The sequence below is a fragment of the Rhinatrema bivittatum genome, chromosome 2 (assembly GCF_901001135.1).
Source record: "Rhinatrema bivittatum chromosome 2, aRhiBiv1.1, whole genome shotgun sequence".
In the NCBI taxonomy this organism is placed as follows: domain Eukaryota; kingdom Metazoa; phylum Chordata; class Amphibia; order Gymnophiona; family Rhinatrematidae; genus Rhinatrema; species Rhinatrema bivittatum.
The window spans coordinates 357,244,824-357,265,279 of NC_042616.1; the positions used below are offsets into that span (position 1 = coordinate 357,244,824).

Genomic DNA, 20,456 nt, shown 5'->3' on the forward strand with positions numbered 1-20,456 from the left:
CCGCACCACATCTCTGAGCTCCCTCAGTATCCTGGGATGAACCTCATCAGGCCCCATGGCTTTGTCCACTTTCAGTTTCTCCAGCTCTTCCCAAACATTCTCTACTATAAATGGAGTTACATCTACTCCACTCCCCTTCAGTTTCTTATTAACTAGCGACGGTCCTTCTCCAGGGTCCTGGAGTGTTCAGTGAACACAGAACTGAAGTATTCGTTTAATATTTCTGCCATTTCTTCATCTCTCTCCACACATTGATCCTTTCCACCTTTCAATTTCACTATACCACTTTGAACTTTTCTCTTTTCACTGATATATCGGAAAAATGTTTTGTCACCTCTCTTTATGTCCTTGGCAATCCTCTCTTCTGCTTGAATTTTTGCCATCTTGATTAATTTCTTTGTCTCCCTCAGTTCTACCAGATATTCTTCTTTGTGCTCCTCCCTTTGGGATATTTTATATTTCTTGAATGCTGTTCTTTTGGCCTTTATTTTGTCAGCCACCTCCTTTGAGAACCAGATAGGTTTCTTTTTTCTTTTCTTTACTTTTCTAACATATAGATTTGTTGCCTTGGTAACTGCTCCTTTTAGATTGGTCCACTGTTGATCCACATCACTCTCGTTCTCCCAGCCTTTTAGTTCTTCCTCCAGGTACTTCCCCATTTCATCAAAGTCTGTGTTTTTGAACTGCAAAACTTGGGTCTTTGTGCTTCTTTTCCATATCATTTTTGTGATATTAAACCATACCGTTTGATGATCACTGCTGCTGAGGTGGGCGCCCACCTGGACATCAGAGACATTATCTCCATTTGTGAGCACTAAGTCGAGTATAGCTCCTTCTCTCGTTGGCTTCTCGAGATCCTCGCCAAAGAGCATCTTACCTTTGAAGGGCAGCGTGCCCAGCCGGGTCCTCGAGGACTGATCAGCCGACCAGTGGCGTAGCCAAAGGAGCCTCCGGGCTGCCACTGCCGAAACTATCGCCTTCGCCTGGACACAGACCAGATCGTAGAGGGCGTCCGATATGTAAGCGGTTACTGCCTCCAGACGTTTGGCTTGTTCTGCCTCACCTGGCGGAAGCTCCTGGGCGCAGAGTAACTGTTGGACCCACTGGAGGCCCGCTCGCATCATGAGACTGCTACAGCAAGACGCCCGGACCCCGAGGGCCAGAACGTCGAAGATGCGCTTCAGGTGAGCCTCCAGCTTACGATCTTGTGAATCCTTCAAGGCCGTGGAACCTTCCACCGGAATCGTGGTGTGCTTGGCCACTGCAGAAACATAAGAATCCACCGATGGATATCGCAACAGCTCCAAGCCCTCCTCCGGGAGGGGATAGAGCTTATCCATCGCATGCCCCACCCGAAGCGCACCCTCAGGAGCCTCCCATTCCCGCAGGATAAGGAGCTTAAGCATGGGGTGGAAGGGAAAGGCCGAGGCCGGAGCCCTCCCAGAACCAGGTTCATATCCTTAGGGAGCGAGGCCATGAGATTATCCACGGAGGGACTCTCCAGACCCAGCTCCTGCAAGGTCTGTAAGGAGGGGCTCTAATTCCTCCTTACGAAAAAGACGGAGGGCTCTAGGGTCATCCCCCTCTAGGGGGGGGGGCTTCCGCCGAATCTGAGGAAGCAGCGGGGTCCGAGGACACAGGAGACACCGGGGGGGGGCACCCCCCGGGACCACCCGCACCCGAACTGGTCCCTGGGGCTCCGCGGCCGGTCCAGTGGTCAACGGTGCTGAACGAGGAATTTTTGGCGGGGGGGCAAGGGGGGGGGGGGCTTTCGTCCAGCTCATGCAGGCTAGCTAGATAAGATTTGTGCATGAGGAGGACGAAATCCGCTGAAAAAGGGACCCTTGATTTGGCAGGGGGGGGAGTGGGGGGGGGGGGCGAGGGAAGGTCAAGACCCCCTCCCGGGCACCGGCGGGGGCCAAATCGGGGGTTAAATCAAAAGAATCTGGCCCCCCAGCCCCAGGAAGCACTGAAATCGGCCCCGATGAAAAATCCAAGATGGCGGCCATTCCCGGGCTCTGCCGACCCAAGAAAGGCCTAGCCATGCCGGGAGGAGTGGAGCCCTGGGCTAAATTTGCTTGTCCTGCCGAGGAGGGACCTTCCCCACCCGGCAGGCAAGCAGTGCAGAGGCCCTGCCGCGAAAAACGCGAAGAGGGCAGCCCACAAGAAAGGCAGGCTGCCAGCCGGGACATAGCTAAGCTGCAGCTGAAGAAAAAAAAGCTTGATTGACAGCCTGCACAGCAGGAGAGAGCAGGCGGGAAACCTGCTGCCTTCTGCTTCTCTGGCTGCCGGTTCTAGCCCTACTCTGACCAGAAAAAAATAAAAAAGCTGGTCAACTGCTGCAAATAAGTTAGAGGTAGGTGAGTACCTGCAACTTATTGAAAGTTTGAAACTTTTAAATTCTTTTTTTTTTTTTTTTTTTTTTTTACTGAGCGCAGCAGCGGGTTAAAAACCCTCTCGGCAGCCAGAGGGGGAACGAGGCCCGGAGAGCGTCGGTCCCCACACCTGGAAGCGTCCACGGACTCAGGACTATGCAGGGAACCCCCTCCTGCAAAAGGGGCAAAGCCCCCCTGAGCCGGGCAAGAGCTAACTTCTTTTAGTGCTTGCCCGGCTCAGGGGGGCAAAGCCCCCCTGAGCTGGGCAAGCACTAAAAGAAGGCAAAATTTCCTTCATAGATTTTTTTCCTTTGTTTCTAAAACAAGCGGGAATCAAAAGAACTACTTGCTTGAGCCGAAAAAGAAAAGAAGAGGCTGACTAGCCTACAGCAGAGAACCGAAGGGGAGATGCTGCACCTGCTGGAGACAGACGAATACTGAAGGGGTAGAGGATAGGCTCTGTCCTGATATAGGGCATCCTTCAAGTTTTAGTCTATCTCCACCTGCTGGAAAGGAGGCTCAACCCACTGTCTGGACTGATCCGGGTACGTACAGGAACCTAGATTTTCTCCAGATGCGTTCACAACGTCTTAGTGTAGTTTTTAATAAACAAAATGAGGAATACCAAGGTGTTGAAGGTTTTGGTTTAGCTGTATATGGCATGAGAGGGGGGCAATAGAGTCTAGAGTCTTGTTGATTGCCTGATTCCAAGATAGAATGGTAGAGTTAGTATCTATACTGACTGAAAGTGCTATGTTAGGTGCAAGAGCTTCTGCAAAGATGTCTGAATTAATTTTTTTGCTTCTGTATCTATATATTTGTTCATTATTGTTAACGAGATTTGAAGTTTTGGTTTCTATGCTGGTAGTTAAGTGAATAAGGTGGTGGTCAGACCAAGGTATGGTATATGTTGAAATCTTAGTAGAAGGTAATGTAAAATTGCAGTATTACAAAAGATTAAGTCCAAGGTATGGCCGAAGTTATGGGTTTAGGTTGCTATAAATTGTTCCCATCCAAGGCCTTTCATGGCTTTGAGGAAAGCTGATACAGAGGAATGCAATGTATCAGAGTCAAAATGAATAATAAAGTTGCTTACAATAATAGTTTTTGTTAGGTCTATAGACAGGGTTGAAATGATTTCTAGTAAAGGAGATGGATTAGATAGTAGGAGGCCAGGACGACAGTACACAATGAGGAAATTAGCCAGTGAGGTAGTGATTAGGAGAGTTTCATAAAGGTAGGCTGTAATTAAGTTTCTTTTATGAGGAAGAATAGATGATTTGCAGAGGGCTAGGAGATTAGGCCTTGGTTCAGAAACAGGTGTATAATCTGGAGGGCATAAAGGAGTCAATGGTGACAATATCGGAATCAGCCAGCCATGATTCACTGATTAAAAAGCAGTCTGGTTTAAAATATGGGCCAGCAAAGGGCTAGCACTACTTCAAGTACCATGTATAGTTTTCAGGAGCTTTGCGATTGATATCACTTACCCAGAGAAGATTTCTATGCATATCTCCAATTGAGACATTATGTACTCAATATGAACCTGCATAACTCCCAGTTACTCAACGAGCGTTGTTGGAAACCTTATTTTGTTCCCGGCCAGCATCAAAAATTTCCTGTTCTATGTTCTCTACCTTACTAAAGTCATATGCTGCTCCATCTACCTATACTGACATTTTGAGAAGGTGGGACATGTATCCTGAGATATCACTGACCGCGGTAAAGGTTAAATACCACATGAGTGGCAAAATTACCAAGAAAGTGGTCTTGCGTGAGATGCAGCTTACATTTCTTTAGCAAATGTATTTCCCCATTGATGCAGCTTTCAAAGCCGGGATTAGCTCCTCTCCTATCTGTTTGAAATGTGGCATAACAAAAGGGGACTATCTGCACAGTTTCTGGGCATGTCCAAAAATCCAGCAGTTTTGGCTAAGTATAACTACTTACTGCTCTCGGGTTGTGAGTGTCCTTGGACCCCATGATGTGGCTTTTTGGTGTGTACCCGGTAAATTCTCAAAAACTAACAACATACCACAAGGCACTTCTGGATAAAGTGGGTTTAATGGCGAAATAAACTATACTGACTGTGTGGATATCTCATGACTCTCCAACTTTTAATCATTGGGAGAGAAAAATGTTACGTTTAGCTACCTTTGAGTTTATGACCGCAGAGACCCCAAGTGCTTCCAAACAAAAGGTAACACGTCAAATCTGGTTCCAGCTTTATCCATCAGCAGCCTGCTGACCTGATCCGACACTTGTACCTTCCATTTCCATCTGGGAGTGCTCCCAACCAATAGTTTCTAAGTATTTCTAAGTATTTATTAACTTCTATTCGGGACAAGTGAAAGTTGATTGGGATTAATTCTGCCTTTCCTGGGTTGATAATGGTGAAGGGTTAAACTGAACCTATCCCTAATGCTTCCCAAACCTTTAACCGAACAAATAACTTCAGTAGGGTCAATTTATGGATGTATAGATCCCAACAGGTTTTAATTCATTGACAGCTTGATGATCCAGGAACTCAAGATACCCTGACATTAAATATTTTATTACTCTATGCACAGAAAGACAAAAAGACAAAGGAAAACAAAATAAGGGGGGCGGGGAGGGATTTGGGGAGAAAATGAATCCATCTACAAATACTTGCTAAACAGACACACCCAACAAAAGATGTCTACAGCATCCGCATCTCTAGTGCGAGAAACCAGATTACTGCATAATGCATACCGCGTTTTTCTTTTCTTTCACAGATAAGAAAATTATTACTTACCTGCTAATTTTCGTTCCTGTAGTACCATGGATCAGTCCAGACCGTGGGTTATGTCCCCATTCCAGCAGATGGAGTCAGCCCAAAGCTTCGAGGGGGCGTCACCATAAGTACTACTACCCCCTCTGCAGGAGTTCAGTATCGAGAATATCAAAGCCCGAGGAAACAGAAAACCCCTGAATTGGATCAAGTTTAAACAAGACGGCAACAATAAGCCGCTGAATTTGTAACTAGAGAAACAGTACCGTCCCACCAACGGATGGGAGGTCACGTCGCGTGTTGACCCCTAAGAAAACAGGCACAAAACAGTGAAAACAGGGAACACGTGAGAGAAGACCAGTAGAAAAGACACTACCATATAACAGCTGAGTCGAATCAGCCACCAAAGACAGCTGAGCAGGAAGAAGACCCAAGTGCGGTGGGCGTCTGGACTGATCCATGGTACTACAGGAACGAAAATTAGCAGGTAAGTAATAATTTTCTTTTCCCTGTACGTACCTGGATCAGTCCAGACCGTGGGATGTACCCAAGCTTCCCTAGACCGGGTGGGGTCCTGCGAGGCCCGCTCGTAGAACCTGTTCGCCAAAATGTCCATGGACGGATGAAGCGAGGTGTAGGCGATAGTGTCTTGAGAACGTGTGCAAGGATTTCCAGGTGGCCGCCCTACAGATTTCTTGCGAAGAGACCGAGCAGGTCTCCGCCCAGGAGGCTGCCTGCGACCGGATAGAATGCGCTACGATGCCGGGCGGCGGGGACCGCCCCGCCCCAATGTAGGAAGCGGCAATACCGGCCTTCAGCCATCTGGCGATGGTTGTCTTCGAGGCCTGAGAACCCTTCCGGGGCCCGGACCAAAGGACGAAGAGATGATCCGAAGTCCGGAAATCATTCGTAGCCTCCAGGTAGATGCGCAGAGTGCGCTTGACATCCAGGAGACGGAGAGACCTCGGCTCAGACGGAGGGAAAGATGGCAGTTCCACCGTCTGATTCACATGGAACGCAGAAACCACCTTCGGCAGGAAGGAGGGCACAGTACGAAGAGACACTCCCGAGTTGGAGAATCGGAGATAGGGCTCTCTACACGACAGAGCCTGGAGCTCCGAAATCCGCCGAGCCGAGCAGATGGCCACCAGAAACACAGTCTTGAGAGTGATATCCTTGATCGTCGCATTCTTCAGCGGTTCAAATGGAGGTCCCGACATGGAACGAAGTACCAGATTGAGACTCCAGGAGGGACAAGGGTCCCGCAATGGAGGTCGCAAATGTTTGACCCCCTTGAGAAAACGGACGATGTCTGGATGTTGTAACAGAGAACCTCCGTCACGCAGAAGGGAGCCAAGGGCGGCCACTTGAACCCGGAGGGAGTTGTAAGCGAGCCCCTTGTCCACTCCCGCTTGTAGGAACTGGAGGATCTGTGGAACCGACGCCTCCGTGGGTCTTGTGTTCAGGCCGGTACACCACAGCTCGAACACTTTCCAGACCCGCACGTAGGCCACTGACGTGGAAGTCTTCCGAGAACGCAGCAACGTTGACACTACCGCCTCTGGGTAGCCCCGTCGCCGGAGGCGGCGCCTCTCAAAAGCAGAAGAGTTCTGCCTGGTCGAAAAATACCGGACCCTGGTGGAGGAGGCGGGGAAGATGGCCCAGCCGAATGGGTCCGTCGATTACCAGGAGGAGAAGGTCCGCGAACCAAGGACGTCTTGGCCACTCTGGCGCGACGAAGATTACAGTCCCCTGATGAGCCTCTATCCGGCGGAGTAGTCTTCCCACCAGCGGCCACGGGGGGAACGCGTAGAGGAGCAGATCGGCCGGCCATGGGAGAGCGAGAGCATCGACGCCCTCCGCCCCCCGCTCTCTTCGGCGACTGAAGAAACGAGGGGCCTTGGCATTTTGTGCAGTCGCCATGAGATCCAGGTGGGGGGATCCCCACCTCCGTACGAGCAACTGCATGGCCTCGTCGGAGAGGGACCACTCTCCGGGGTCCAGCAGCTGACGGCTGAGGAAATCCGCTTGTACGTTGTCCACGCCCGCGATGTGCGAGGCCGCCAGACGGGCCAGATGCCTCTCCGCGCACTGCATCAGCATTGCGGCCTCGATCGCGACCTGCGGACTTCGAGTGCCGCCCTGTCGATTGATGTAGGCCACCGTCGTCGCGTTGTCCGATAAGATTCTGACTTCCCGATTCCGAAGGAGTGGAAGGAAGTGGAGGAGCGCCAGCCTGACCGCTCTGGTCTCCAGACGATTGATGGACCACTTCGCCTCTTCCGCGGACCACGTTCCTTGTGTGGCGCTGCGGTCGCAGACTGCTCCCCAGCCTATGAGACTGGCGTCGGTGGTTACCACTACCCAATTTGGCAGGTCGAGGGAGACGCCGCGAGCAAGATGCTCCGGGACCATCCACCAGGCCAGACTGCTCCTGGCCATCTGGGGCAGTGGAAGGATCACCTGGTAGTCCTGCGAAAGAGGTTTCCAACGGGAGAGGAGCGCTCGTTGCAGAGGTCGGAGGTGCGCAAAAGCCCAAGGAACCATGTCGATGGTGGAACCCATGACCCCCAGGAGCTGCAGATAGTCCCAGGAGGTGGGAGCTGGTAAAGCAGAAAACCGCTGTATGTGTTCCCGCAGGGCTTGCGCCTTGTCCTGGCGTAGGAAGACCGCTCCCAGACGGGTGTCGAAGGTCGCCCCCAAGAAATCCAAGCGCTGCGAGGGCACGAGGGAGCTCTTGGAGAAGTTGACCACCCATCCCAGGGACTGCAGAAACTCTATCACCCTGGCCACAGCAGCCTGTCCATGCCGAAAAGACTTCGCTCTGATGAGCCAATCGTCCAGGTAGGGGTGGACTAGAATACCCTCCTTCCGAAGAGCAGCCGCCACGACGACCATTATCTTGGTGAAGGTGCGCGGGGCCGTCGCCAATCCGAACGGAAGCGCCACAAACTGGAAATGCTGGTCCAGAATCTTGAACCGTAGGAGACGATGATGCTCCCGCCGGATGGGGATGTGCAGATAGGCCTCCGTCAGGTCCAGGGAGGCCAGGAACTCCCCTCGATGCACCGCCGCGATCACCGAACGCAGCGTTTCCATGCGGAACCGGGTCACTCGAAGGGATTTGTTGACTTCCTTCAAGTCCAGTATGGGGCGGAAGGACCCGTCTTTCTTCGGTACGACGAAGTAGATGGAATAGTGGCCCAAGCCCACCTCTCCGGAGGGCACGGATACAATGGCGCCTATCTCCCACAGCCTGTCCAGCGTCTGCTGGACCGCCCTTCGCTTGATGGCTGAGCCGCAAGGGGAGAAAATGAACCGTCCCTTGGGAGCGCGGGCAAACTCCAACTCGTAGCCGTGTCCTATGGTATCCAAGACCCACTGATCCGAGGTGATCCGTGCCCACTCCTCGTAGAAGAACGCTAGCCGCCCCCCAATTTTGGGGACGGCGGAGTGGGCGAGCTGAACATCATTGCGAGGACTTGGGAGAAGGTTGGCCCGCCGAGGAAGCGGGACGCGCAGGGCGGCGCCCGCGAAAGGAGCGCGACCAGGGCTGAGACCTGGAGGGGGGAGGTCGGGCTGTCGCCGGTCTGTAACTCCTGTAGCGTCTTTGCGCCCTGGCTCTGGTCCGGGAGGACGAGAAAGCCCTGGTGGAGCGATACCTGTCTTCCGGCAGGCGATGGACCGCGTTTTCCCCCAGCGACTTGATGATCTGGTCCAGATCCTCCCCAAATAGGAACTTACCCCTGAATGGCAGGGAACCCAGGCTGGACTTGGAGGACGTGTCCGCCGCCCAGTTGCGTAGCCATAGGAGCCGACGCGCCGCCACCACCGAGGCCAAGGAACGGGCGAGGACCCTGAAGAGATCATAGGAGGCGTCAGCCCCGTAAGCCACCGCGGCTTCCAGCCTATCCGCTTGCGCGGCCTCCTCGGGTGGCAGCACCTGAGAAGTGAGCAGCAGCTGCACCCAGAGAAGGCTAGCCCGCTGGGCAAGCGAGCTGCACATCGCCGCCCGCAGCCCCACTGCGGAGACCTCGAAGACCCGCTTGAGGAATACTTCCAACTTGCGATCCTGCGTGTCCCTTAACGCCGCTCCGCCCGTCACCGGAATGGTGGTCCTCTTCGTGACCGCCGTCACCGCGGAGTCCACCCTAGGGACCTTGATGAGATCCAGAAAATCTTCCGGCAGCGGGTACAGCCTCTCCATGGCACAGCTGCCCTTCAGAGCCGCCTCCGGGGAATCCCATTCCCTGGTGAGGAGTTGCAGGAACGACTCGTGAATGGGAAATGCCCGCGCCCGCGGACGAAGTGCTGCCAGCACCGGATCTCCCTTCTTCGAAGAAGTGACTACAGCCGGCGCGACGGGAGCTGGCGGGTCCGGCGGGGGATCGAGGTCCAACCCCTGAATGATTTGCGGGATTAAGTCATCCAGCTCCTCCCGCTGGAAGAGGCGCAGCGTGCGGGGATCCTCTCCCTCTGATGTAGAATCCCCTTGCCCCGTAGCGGCAGGGTCCGATCCTGGGGAAACCGGGTCCGACCCAGTGCCCCCCGAACCCACAGGGAGCCGGACGTGGACGGGGAGCTGCGAGGCCCCCACGCCCCCTGGAGGGGGGGGGGCCGGAGAGGAGGGGGGGGGGCGCGGTAGCTTGGGGGGTGGAGGCCCCACGGAAGCCGCCAGTTCCTGCAGGTACGCTGTATGCATCAGCCGAATAAACTCTGGGGAAAACCCCGGCCTACTCGGGGTGACCTCCGCGGGTGGGGGCCCCGGATGGCCCTGTCCCTGTGAGTCCAACTCCGTAGCTGCCTCCGGTAATAGGATCGGGGGAGGGCCCTCCGGGGCATCCCCATCCTCCAGCTCCGTCTGATCCCCTTCAGAGCGCAGCGCATGTAACATGGCCGCCGTTCCCGCCAGGAATGGGGGAGGGGCCGGCCCACGCCGTCCGGGCAAGGCTGCGAACGCTGAAAAATAAGTGCGGGGCCCGGACGTGCCTTCCCCCCCTGGGAGGCACCTAGCACAGATGCCCTCCCTAGAAATGCGCGATCCTGGCTCGCCGCAGGCCGAGCAACACGACGGCCGCTGCATAGCAAGCGCGCCGAAAGACAGCCCCGACGATGAAAAACACTCGGCAGCCTCGGGGGGGGGGGGGGGGGGGGGGCCGCGAGATGGCGCGCCGCTGCGGGGGGGCCCGGACGGCCCGCACTACCCGCTAAAACCCAAACGGCGCCGCGGGGGGGCCTTCCTGGCCGCACAGCCCGCCGAAATAGCTCTGCCTGCTCCCTGCTGCCCACGAGGAGCCGGCAAGATGGCCGCGGGAGCAAGCGAAGGAGGCCGGTCTCCCCGGCAGTCACAGTCAATCTAGCTGCAAAGAAAAAGCACAGCCAGGGAAACAACAAAAAAAGCGACTTACCCCGGGAAAGAAACAGACCAGCGCTGAGAGCGAAGAAAAAGGAGGCAGAAGGCACAACAAAGAAGACACGCCTCCCCAATTAACCAATTAACCCTTTTTTTTTTTTCTTTTTTCTTTCAACTAAAGTACAACTTGATCCAAAACCAAAACTAACAACACAGAGAAGAAAGCCCTAATCAAAGGGAAACAAAAGAGTTTCAAGGAAATCGGGAGCAAGCCCAGATTCCACTACTCGCATCTGCTGGAGTCAGAAGATACTGAACTCCTGCAGAGGGGGTAGTAGTACTTATGGTGACGCCCCCTCGAAGCTTTGGGCTGACTCCATCTGCTGGAATGGGGACATAACCCACGGTCTGGACTGATCCAGGTACGTACAGGGAATGAAGGTTTCATTTTCAACAATTTTCTTAAAAAGTGTAGTAATGATATTACCATATCAATGTTACCTATGATGTATAGGAATGATATACCAGAGTTTTTCTTTTATTGCTGTATCATATTATAGAATTGTACAACTGTGTGTACTATTTCTGTCTTTTTGGAAAATGAATTAAAAAAAAAAAGCAGTCTGGTTTATGATCTGTTAGTAAGTCATATATAATAGCAGTTTTTTCCTGATTGAGCATTGCATAGTAATAAAGAAATAGAAGAAAAAAAAAACCCCTCCAACTATTACAGAATGCCATGGCCAGAATTCTCACAAACACACGTAAATCCAATCACATTACCCCTATCCTAAAAGACCTCCACTGGTTACCTATAGCCTCCCGCATAAAATACAAAACACTCACCATTCTCCACAATCTATTATACAATCAAAATCACACTTGGCTCGAGAATGCACCACTTTTCTGATCATCAACCCGCCCCTCCAGATCCAACCTTGCTGGAACTCTATACACCCCCTCCCTAAAAACTGCTCACCACACCTCAACCAGAGAAAGGGCTTTCTCCATTGTCGGTCCTTCCCTCTGGAACACCCTGCCCACAGCCCTCCATCTAGAACCTAACCTGTCTAAATTTAAAAAGGGGCTCAAAACCTGGCTCTTCACATTAGCATATCCAGATGTTGACCAAACTTAGCTTGCACTCTAACCCCTCAGCCCTCTCACCTTCCCCTCCTCCTATCTGCCACTCTTTCTCCCCTTTTCTTCCCCCCCAAAATACAGTGTTTCTTCTCCCTAGCAAAGACCCCTAAATACCTTGTTATTAGTTCCCCTCCTCCACCCTTAGCTTATCCTTCCCTATCCCTCCCTCCCCCCCCACCCCTCCTTCTATCCCTTTCACAGACATCAATGGTCTGGTACCTACCAGCCCACCTGTACATATATTGTCTATGGTTAATTTATATTTTTTTCACATATCCACCTGTACATATATTGTTTATTGTTAATTTATATTTCGAATGTTCCTATAACATCTCTCTTTCTCTATCCTTCCTACTGCTGTCCTCTCTCCTCCTTCATTGCTGCTCCCCCTTCCCCATCCCTGTTTATTGTATTTCACTCTCTTGTTCATTTGTTACAATGCATGTTCCGACAAATTTTGGTATATAAAAATCAACAAATAAAATAAATAAATAAGAGGGATGATAAGTGACAAAGTGACATTAATCAAGGTGTTTCTGGTAGATGATTTGGGCTTAGTTTACCCTACTCAGGCAGCCATGTATTCCTTGACCAAGGATAGTTGGAATTTCCATTTTGCAGATACAGTACCAGTTAAGAGCTTTAGGAACAAAGGTTAACAGTATGACTAAACCAATACAGAATAATTATCAGGTAGGGTGGGCACGATGGTCGCACAAGGAAGGCACACAAAAAGGTGAGCCCCTTTGTCATGCTCCTTCGGCACGCGGCCCCTCCAGCGTCACCTCGGACCGTTTCTGCTGTCGCCCAGGTGATGTCAGGGGGGTCAGAGCAGCAGAGTCTGAAGAGCAGAAATGGCAGGGCGGTCTATTGAGGATAAGTTAGTAGTGATAGATGTTTTTCTCGCAGATCACCCAGAATGGCAGCTCGATGATGTTACGACAGAGCTGAGCAGAGGCTCAGGAGCTTTAGCCCCTCCGGCGTCACCTCGGGCCATTTCAGCTGTCACCCAGGTGACGTTGGAAGGGGGGGGGAGGCGGGTGAAGTGGCACAGTCCAAACATCAGAAACAGCACAGTGGTCTATTGATGGAAGTTAGCAGCAATAGATGTTTTTCTCACAGATCACCCAGAACGGCAGCTCAATGATGTTGCGGCAGAGCTGAGCAGAAGCACAGGTGCTTTGGCCCCTCCAGCGTCACCTCGGGCCGTTTCTGCTGTTGCCCAGGTGACATCGGTGGGGGAGGGGAGGGAAGGGGCCGAGTGGCAGAGTCCAAACAGCAGAAACGGCACAGCAGTCTATTGATCAGATGGATCAGATACCTTTTTATGCACTATCCAAGACTCCGCAATAAGTTCATCTAATTAACTTGTTATACTAAGGCCACTGACCCACCACCCAAGACTGCAGCTGCTTCAGTTGGCAGCAGAAAAATAAAATGTTTTTGATACACCCTGATGCACCTGACCTGGCCATATGACCCTGGATGCTTTGTTTTTTCATTTTGTTTGCTTGTTTTAAGTGAAAGCAAGTGGGCAAGATAAAAGCCCTCAGCTCGCCACAGTTTGGGGACCCCCTGTATTAGATTTCTACTAAGCTTGATAGTAAGACAAAGGAAGGGAAAGATGGGTGTTGCAAGAAGTATGGGAACCTGAATGTTCATCTATCCAGGATAAAAGAGAGCAAAGAGGAAGAACACAATATAGATAGGAGCGATTTCCTACAAGTGGTCAAATTTCCACAGTTGACAGCTGGGATACATGCAGAGCAGTGTAGATCAGACTACCTAGGCAGAATGGATGAACCAATTGGTCTATATCTGCCATTTAGTCCTATGTATATTACTACGCATGCAGTCACTCTACCTTGTTGAGGCCAAAACCACCAGGGTAAATCAACCCTAAATTGGTATATTTTAGAGCTGTCCTTAATGATTTACATTTTGATCATTAGTGATAGCAGACATATACATATTAGCAAATATGGAAACAATCTTTAAACTAAGCACCAATTAAATATAGTTTTTAAACGGTGAATTATACTACTAATAACTATACCTGGGACTACTCCATTTGTTGCTATTGCACTCATTGATATGGCAGTCAGCACTGTCTGTAGATAAAATAATTCAGATTAATATACTACACAATCTATTACTTTCCAATCTTCAATAATAATTTCCATTTTTGTAATCGATTAAAACCACAATTTAAAAATATTAAGGCATATTCCTAATAGTGGCACATTAAATAAAATCTCTCTCAAAGTTTTTAACTTGCACACTATAGATCACATTGGCAAAAGATATACAAACTGCCTCCAGTTGTGAAGAATTTGGTAATATAATAAATGTATTCCTGTACATGAGGGAAAATTACATCGAAGATAATTATTTTTTCCCATTATCAATAGCACAAACCTAAAGAAAAAGATGTGAAATAAAGGGTATCACACTAAATATGCAACACACAACAAGATATGCTACTAAGGATTTCACAGTGCATTAGGTATTTTACTTGGACTTTTGCCTTTTTTGTATCAATAAGGGTGTTGAAGTCCTTTAATACATGCATTGAAATTACACTCAAAACAAAAATGGAGAAATGACTACTTACCTGATAATTTCCTTTCCTCTAATGAGGGCAGGCCAATACCCACCAGTGGGTTATGCATCTCTGCCAGCATATGGTAATTGGAGCAAAAGTTGACGTCACAGATTTATAGTCCCTCCCCATCTGTCCACCAGTATTCTCTGGAAAAGCCAAACTGTGAACAAACTGATTATACTTGAATATTATCATTAACAATCTACCCAGTCATGCTTCCAACCCAACGGGAACAATGAGCACAGCCAAAAGAAGTAATACATTCACTAAACTAAGGGTAAGATAAGTCACTTACCCGTTTTCAACGAAGAGCAGGGATCACACACTGCAAAGTTTGCCCCAAAAAGGCTAACCAAGACATAAAAGCTCAGCAGCCTAGGGCGGGTCGGAGGATTGCCCTGCATTCATTAGAGGAAAGGAAATTATCAGGTAAGTAGTAATTTCTCCTTCCTCTGCTTTCAGGCAGGCCAATCCCCACCAGTGGGATATACCAAAGGTAATCCCGATGAGGACGAGAAGCTGTCAGCAGGGTGGCAAACGCGGTGTCCCCCCTAGCCTGAACATTCAAGCAGTAGTGTTTGGAAAAGGTGTGCAAAGATGTCCATGTCACCCTCAGCAAATCTCAGCAGGAGACAACAAATGAAGTTCCGCCCATTATACCGCCTGAGCCCTCATGGAATATGGTCTAATCTGTTTCGGCAAAGTAATCACAGTAGCCAAAGAGGCAGCCATAATTACTTCTTTAACCCAATGGGCTATCGTTGCCCGCGTCGCCAGTTTTCCATGCTTACCACCATCATAGAGTACAAACAGGCTATCCAACTTCCAGACAGATTTAGTCACCTCTAAGTGCCACATCAATTGTCGCTTGACAACCAAGGAATACAAAAGACAATACTCACTTTCATCTCTGTCCCTGTCCAATTTGGGCAGGGAAATGGACTGATTCAAATGAAACTCTGAAACCACTTTTGGCAAAAATGAGGGCACAGTCCAAAACTGTACCGCTCCTAAAGTCTTACACAGAAAAGGTTCACAGCATGAAAGAGCCTGCAGCTTGGAGACCCAACATGCCGAAAAGATTGCTATCAGGAAAAACTGCCTTCAGGTAAGCAGCCACAAGGAAAGAGCACGCAGCAGCCAAAAGGTCGGACCTGCCAAGAATTCCAGTACCAAATTAAGGTCCCACAGAGGCACCAGAAGCCGCAAAGAGGGGCAAAGATACTTAACTTCCTTCAAGAAATGGGACATGTTGGGATGAGAAGACAAATGCCCTCCATCGACTCGCCCCTATAGCAAGCAAGGACTGCAACTTGAACCTTCAATATGTTAAGGGCCAAGCCTTTACGCAAGCCAACCTATAAAAATCCCAAAATTAAAGGAATATCTACCTTGAGAAGTTGAGAATCTCGCTCAGAACATAAGGCCTCGAAAACTCTCCATACCCTAACATAGGTTAGGGAAGTAGAAAATTTCCTGGCCTGAAGTAAGGTGGAAATCACAGTGGCCAAATAACCCCTCTTCAAAAACCGAGCCCTTTCAATGGTCAAACCATAAGACAAAATCAACCCAGATCCTTGTGTAGAATGGGTCCCTGAGACAATAGCCTGAGGGGTCTGCCCACCAGCAGTCTCTGCAGATCAGTATACCACGGCCTCAGAGCCCAATACGGAGCCACTAAAAAGGGCGGTGTTGGCTTGACTCACAATCTTCCAGACAATCCTGCCTATTAGAGGCCATGGTGGTAATGCATACAGCAGGGCACCTCAAGGCCACTTCTGAATGAAAGCGATGATGCACAGCACTTTTGGGTCCCGCCTGCAAGTGAAAAAGCACAGAACTTTTACATTGTTGAAGGTCACCAATAGTCTAGGTCCGAGCGACCCCAGCGATCCACAAGAAGCTGAAAGGCTGCATTCGCCAGCTCCCATTCTACTGGGTCCAAGTTTCTCCTGATGAGGAAGTCGGCTCTAATATTGTCCTTTCTGGCAATGTGAGAGGCGGATATGCCTAGATGTTGCTCTGCCCACACCATGAGCGCATCTATTTCCTCCAATACCTGTTGACTCTCGGTTCTACCCCGAAGATTGATGTAAGCCACCATCATTGCACTGTCTGACATTCAGTCTACCTGAGACTCTAGACGTTTGGCGAACAAAAAGCACGCTAACCAAACCACCTGTATTTCCAATCAGTTGATGCTTCACTGTCGCTCCTCTGCATTCCAGCAACCTTGCCCCATCAACTCCTGACAGTGAGCCCCCCAACCCAGAAGGCTCACATCTGTCTTGAGTACCAACCAATCCAGCTTCTTCAGGAAAACTCCCTTCCTGAGATGATCTACCCTTAACCACCAGTGCAACTGAGAACTCACCTCCAATGGTAGGAACAGCCTCACCTCATAGTCCTGTGACTGTGGGTTCTATAGGGAAAGCAAAACATGTTGAAGAGGTCACATATGTGCCCTTGCCCAAGGAACTACTTCCAATATGGCAGACATCAACCCCAGGACCTGTAGATAAGACCAAATGGTCGGCAAATATTGTTTGTCAGGGTTTGGACTTGAGCCAACAACCTTGGATTCGAGTCTCCAGCAGAAATACAAAGCAAACTCAGCGATACTTCAGAGTCTGAACCGGCTGCAAATTGCTCTTGGCCAGATTCACCATCCAGCCTAGCTCCTGTAGAAATGAAACTACCTTGCAAGAAGTTCGAAGACTCTTCCACGCTCTTGGCTTGAATCAACCATTCATCCAGATGGGGTGAACCAGAATGCAGTCCTTACACTACCATCACCATGACTTTGGAAAAGGTCCTGGGCGCAGTGGCCAGTCCAAAAGGTAAGGCCTGACACTGGTAATGATGATTCAGAATGGCAAACCATAGGAACCATTGATGTTCCCAGAAAATGGGAATATGCCTCCGTGAGATCCAGAGATGTGAAGTATTCCCCTGCTTGTACTGCCATTATGACAGAGCACACCGTTTCCATCCTGAAATGAGTGACTCACAAATAATGACGGACACCCTTGAGATCCAGTATGGGTTGAAAAGACCCTTCCTTCTTGGGCACGACAAAATAAATGGAACAGCAGCCTGTATTTTGCTGCGATACAGGAATAGGACTGAAAGGCAGTGCAGGGGAGTTCTGAGGGCAGGCCTTAAACATAGCCGACTAAGTCTGGTCATGGGGAAGAGAGCAGTACTGGGTAGGTATTTATCTAGAAAATTTAGAACTTTACAGGCTTTATCTTCTAATATACATTTTCAAAAGTTTCTTTGTTCTTTATGCATTTCGATACCATTTATGTAAAACACAAACAAACAAACAGGGTCATTCATCAAAATTCTTTAGGGCGTTAATGCCCACGATAACGCCATAATACATACGTTATTTTTCGCATCGTGCGATGCGTATGCAAATTCCAAAAATGTAGTCAAAGGGGAGGAGTTTGGGCAGGGTTTATGAAAATAAGGGATATTTAACATTGCATGCGATAGCATAATGCACGATATAACACTGGAAATAACTACAACTGTTTTTTTCCTGGTGTTAAGCTGTGCGATAATCCCATTTTGGGCAGAGGGAGTGCAGTGGAGGAGAGAGAGAGGGAGTGCAGTGGAGGGGGAGAGAGAGAGAGAGGGAGGGAGTGCAGTGGAGGGGGAGAGAGAGAGAGATAGGGAGTGCAGTGGAGGGGAAGAGAGAGAGCGCCTCTGGGGTGGCACACATATTAGTCATCTATTTATACCACTATAGGAGGGTCATCTAGTAACTCGAGGTGGGGTTTTGGTGGTGGCCTGGGGGGCAGTTTTACATTACATGCACAGTCAGACGTACGAACAGCACAGTACTCATCAGTGAAGATTTGATGCGCACTCATCCTGGGTGCTATCAAGCTAGTGTGAGAGTACATTGTAGAAATCTCATCTTTGTGTACCTTTCCTCATTCTAAATCACATCAAATCTTCACTGATGTATACTGTGCTGTTCCTACGTCTGACTATGCGTGTAAAACTGCCCCCCAAACCGCAGACCACCACCAAAACCTCTCCTCCAGTTACTAGATGACCTAAAGTGGTATAAATAGATGACTAATATGAGAGCCTTACAGAGAATCTCTCTCTCTCGGAGCAGCCCAAAACAAGAAAATGCACATTCCAAATTGCGAAGTGGGAAGTGAAAACGTTACTGGTGCAATAAATTTAACACGTGTTGTGGTAAAATACCTATGCAAAGCATGCGTTGCGGTAACTCACAAATTACCCTAAACTTGCCCCTTTTTTCACCACGGGCGTTATTCATGTGAAATTTATAGCATTTTGATGAATCTAGAGGAAGGTTAGTAGGAAGGTCATGGACTACTTTTCAACCCAAAATGTTCAGTCTGAGGTATATGCTTCAAATTGACATCTTTACATTTAAATGAAGCTGTTTTTTAATTTGAAAATAATGATGTCAAAATGAAAAACAGAACACCACTAGCTCATTTCCCAAACACCTGAAATGTCAACCATTAGATATTAGATTTCCCAAGCAACGATAGGTATCTCAGCTAGTTAAATATATAGCCAGTTAAGCCTTACCCTGGTGGTGGGCCTTACCCTTGTGGCCCACCACCAAAAATGATTAACCACTGTGAACCACAGTGGCTCCCCAACTCCCCCAAAGCAATTAAAATTTAAAGAATGGATCTAGGTCCCCTTCTTCCTCCACCCCACCCCACTGACAACCCTTTTAAACCCCCGAGACTGGCCAAAAGCCCATAGTGTCTGTAGAAAGCTCCTTGAAGCATCCTCTGTTGCTTTAAACAGCAAAACTAGTAGTGTATACAAACATTTGTGTTAAATGAAAATCAGACAGAAACCAGTTTACTGAATATGGAATTTTTTTTCTTTTGGAGAGTTGTAAAAATGAAAAGACAAAAAAAACGCTAAAAAAATGCGATAAATGGTACCAAACAGAAAAAAAACAATAATTGACTAATTGAAAAGTGCACAAAATCGTATCCTTTCACCAGAATGGAAGAAAAAGTGAGGAGACTTGTACAGTGGCAGCTGCACAAAAAACCTGCACATAGAGAAAGACCTTCCCTGTCTTTTGAAGCTCTGAGAGAGCTTATTCATCTCAGTGCCATTAGATAACGTCACCCACTCATATGGCTGATTACTATCCTGCTTGTCAATGGAGAAAATAGGATTTTTGTAGTGGAAAAATGTTTTCATTTATCCTGTCTGTCACTTTATTCAACTATTATCATGGAAAATGAGGAGGAAAAAAGCCTGGAAACCAACAGAAATATACTCTAGGAAGATGAGAATTGGACACTAGCCTTCCTGTGGTAAAAACCATGTTACCTTAGATCTTACAATCCACTGGACTATAGCTAGTTCACTATCCTTTCCTTCAGAGCTCCATTAATTTTCCTACCACCAAGGTTAAGCTAACTGGCCTGTATTTTCCAGCCTCTTCTGAATAAGCTTTTCTTCAGAAGTACAAGATCTTGATTTTATTATAGATACACGGTTGTCTTAAATCAGATAGTCCTGGCGGAATTCTGTGCTACTGTGGAGCGCAAAATTTGCGCAGAATGCCCTCCCTGCACAGAATTGCCAAATTCTGCGCAGAAAATAGCAGGAGACCCTGGCATGCCACGGAGCATGCGAAGACAAATGCCCGAGTGTGCCGCGGGACACGCTCCGCTCACAGCGAAGATGAAGGCCCCAGCGCACCGTTCGCGGCGAAGATGGAAGGACCCCGTGTGCCGAGAACGAATTGTGCTCCACTCACAGCGAAAATAAAGGCCCCGGTGAGAGAGAATGTGTGTGTCTGTGTGTGTGAGAAAGGGGAGGGGGATAGCAGGGAGAGGCTTGTGAGAGAGGGGAGGGTGTGAGAGAGCAGGAAGGTATGAGGGAGCATGGGAGGTAAGAGAGCAAAGGGGGGGGAATGCTTAAGTGTGGGTTTCAGAGAGAGAGAGAGAACCTATATGAAGAGATTGTGAAGGAGTGTATGTGTGAGAGATTGGGAGCTCTTGTGTATGAAAAAGGGATCATGTGTATGTAAGGGTGCTAGACTGTGTGAAGGGACTGTGTATGTGTGAGACAGAGCCTGTGTGAAGGGGTGGCATGAAAGAGTCGTAGGTAGCCTGTGTGTGAATGTATGTGTGAGAGAGAAAGGAAGCTTGTGTGGGTGTGTATGCAAGAGAGAGGGCCCTGTATGAGGGTATGTGT

At 49.2% G+C, this 20,456-nt stretch overlaps 1 protein-coding gene across 3 annotated transcripts in view; it reads right to left on the minus strand.

Annotated features, from left to right (window-relative positions):
* The window catches only part of SLC12A7 (solute carrier family 12 member 7), a 485,337-nt gene that overhangs the window by 407,684 nt on the left and 57,197 nt on the right, over window positions 1-20,456 (minus strand). For all 3 annotated transcript variants that reach the window (XM_029589924.1, XM_029589923.1, XM_029589925.1), the window contains exon 5: window positions 13,680-13,734. In XM_029589924.1, the coding sequence (XP_029445784.1) occupies window positions 13,680-13,734 (55 nt within the window). The remainder of the gene's footprint in view (window positions 1-13,679; window positions 13,735-20,456) is intronic.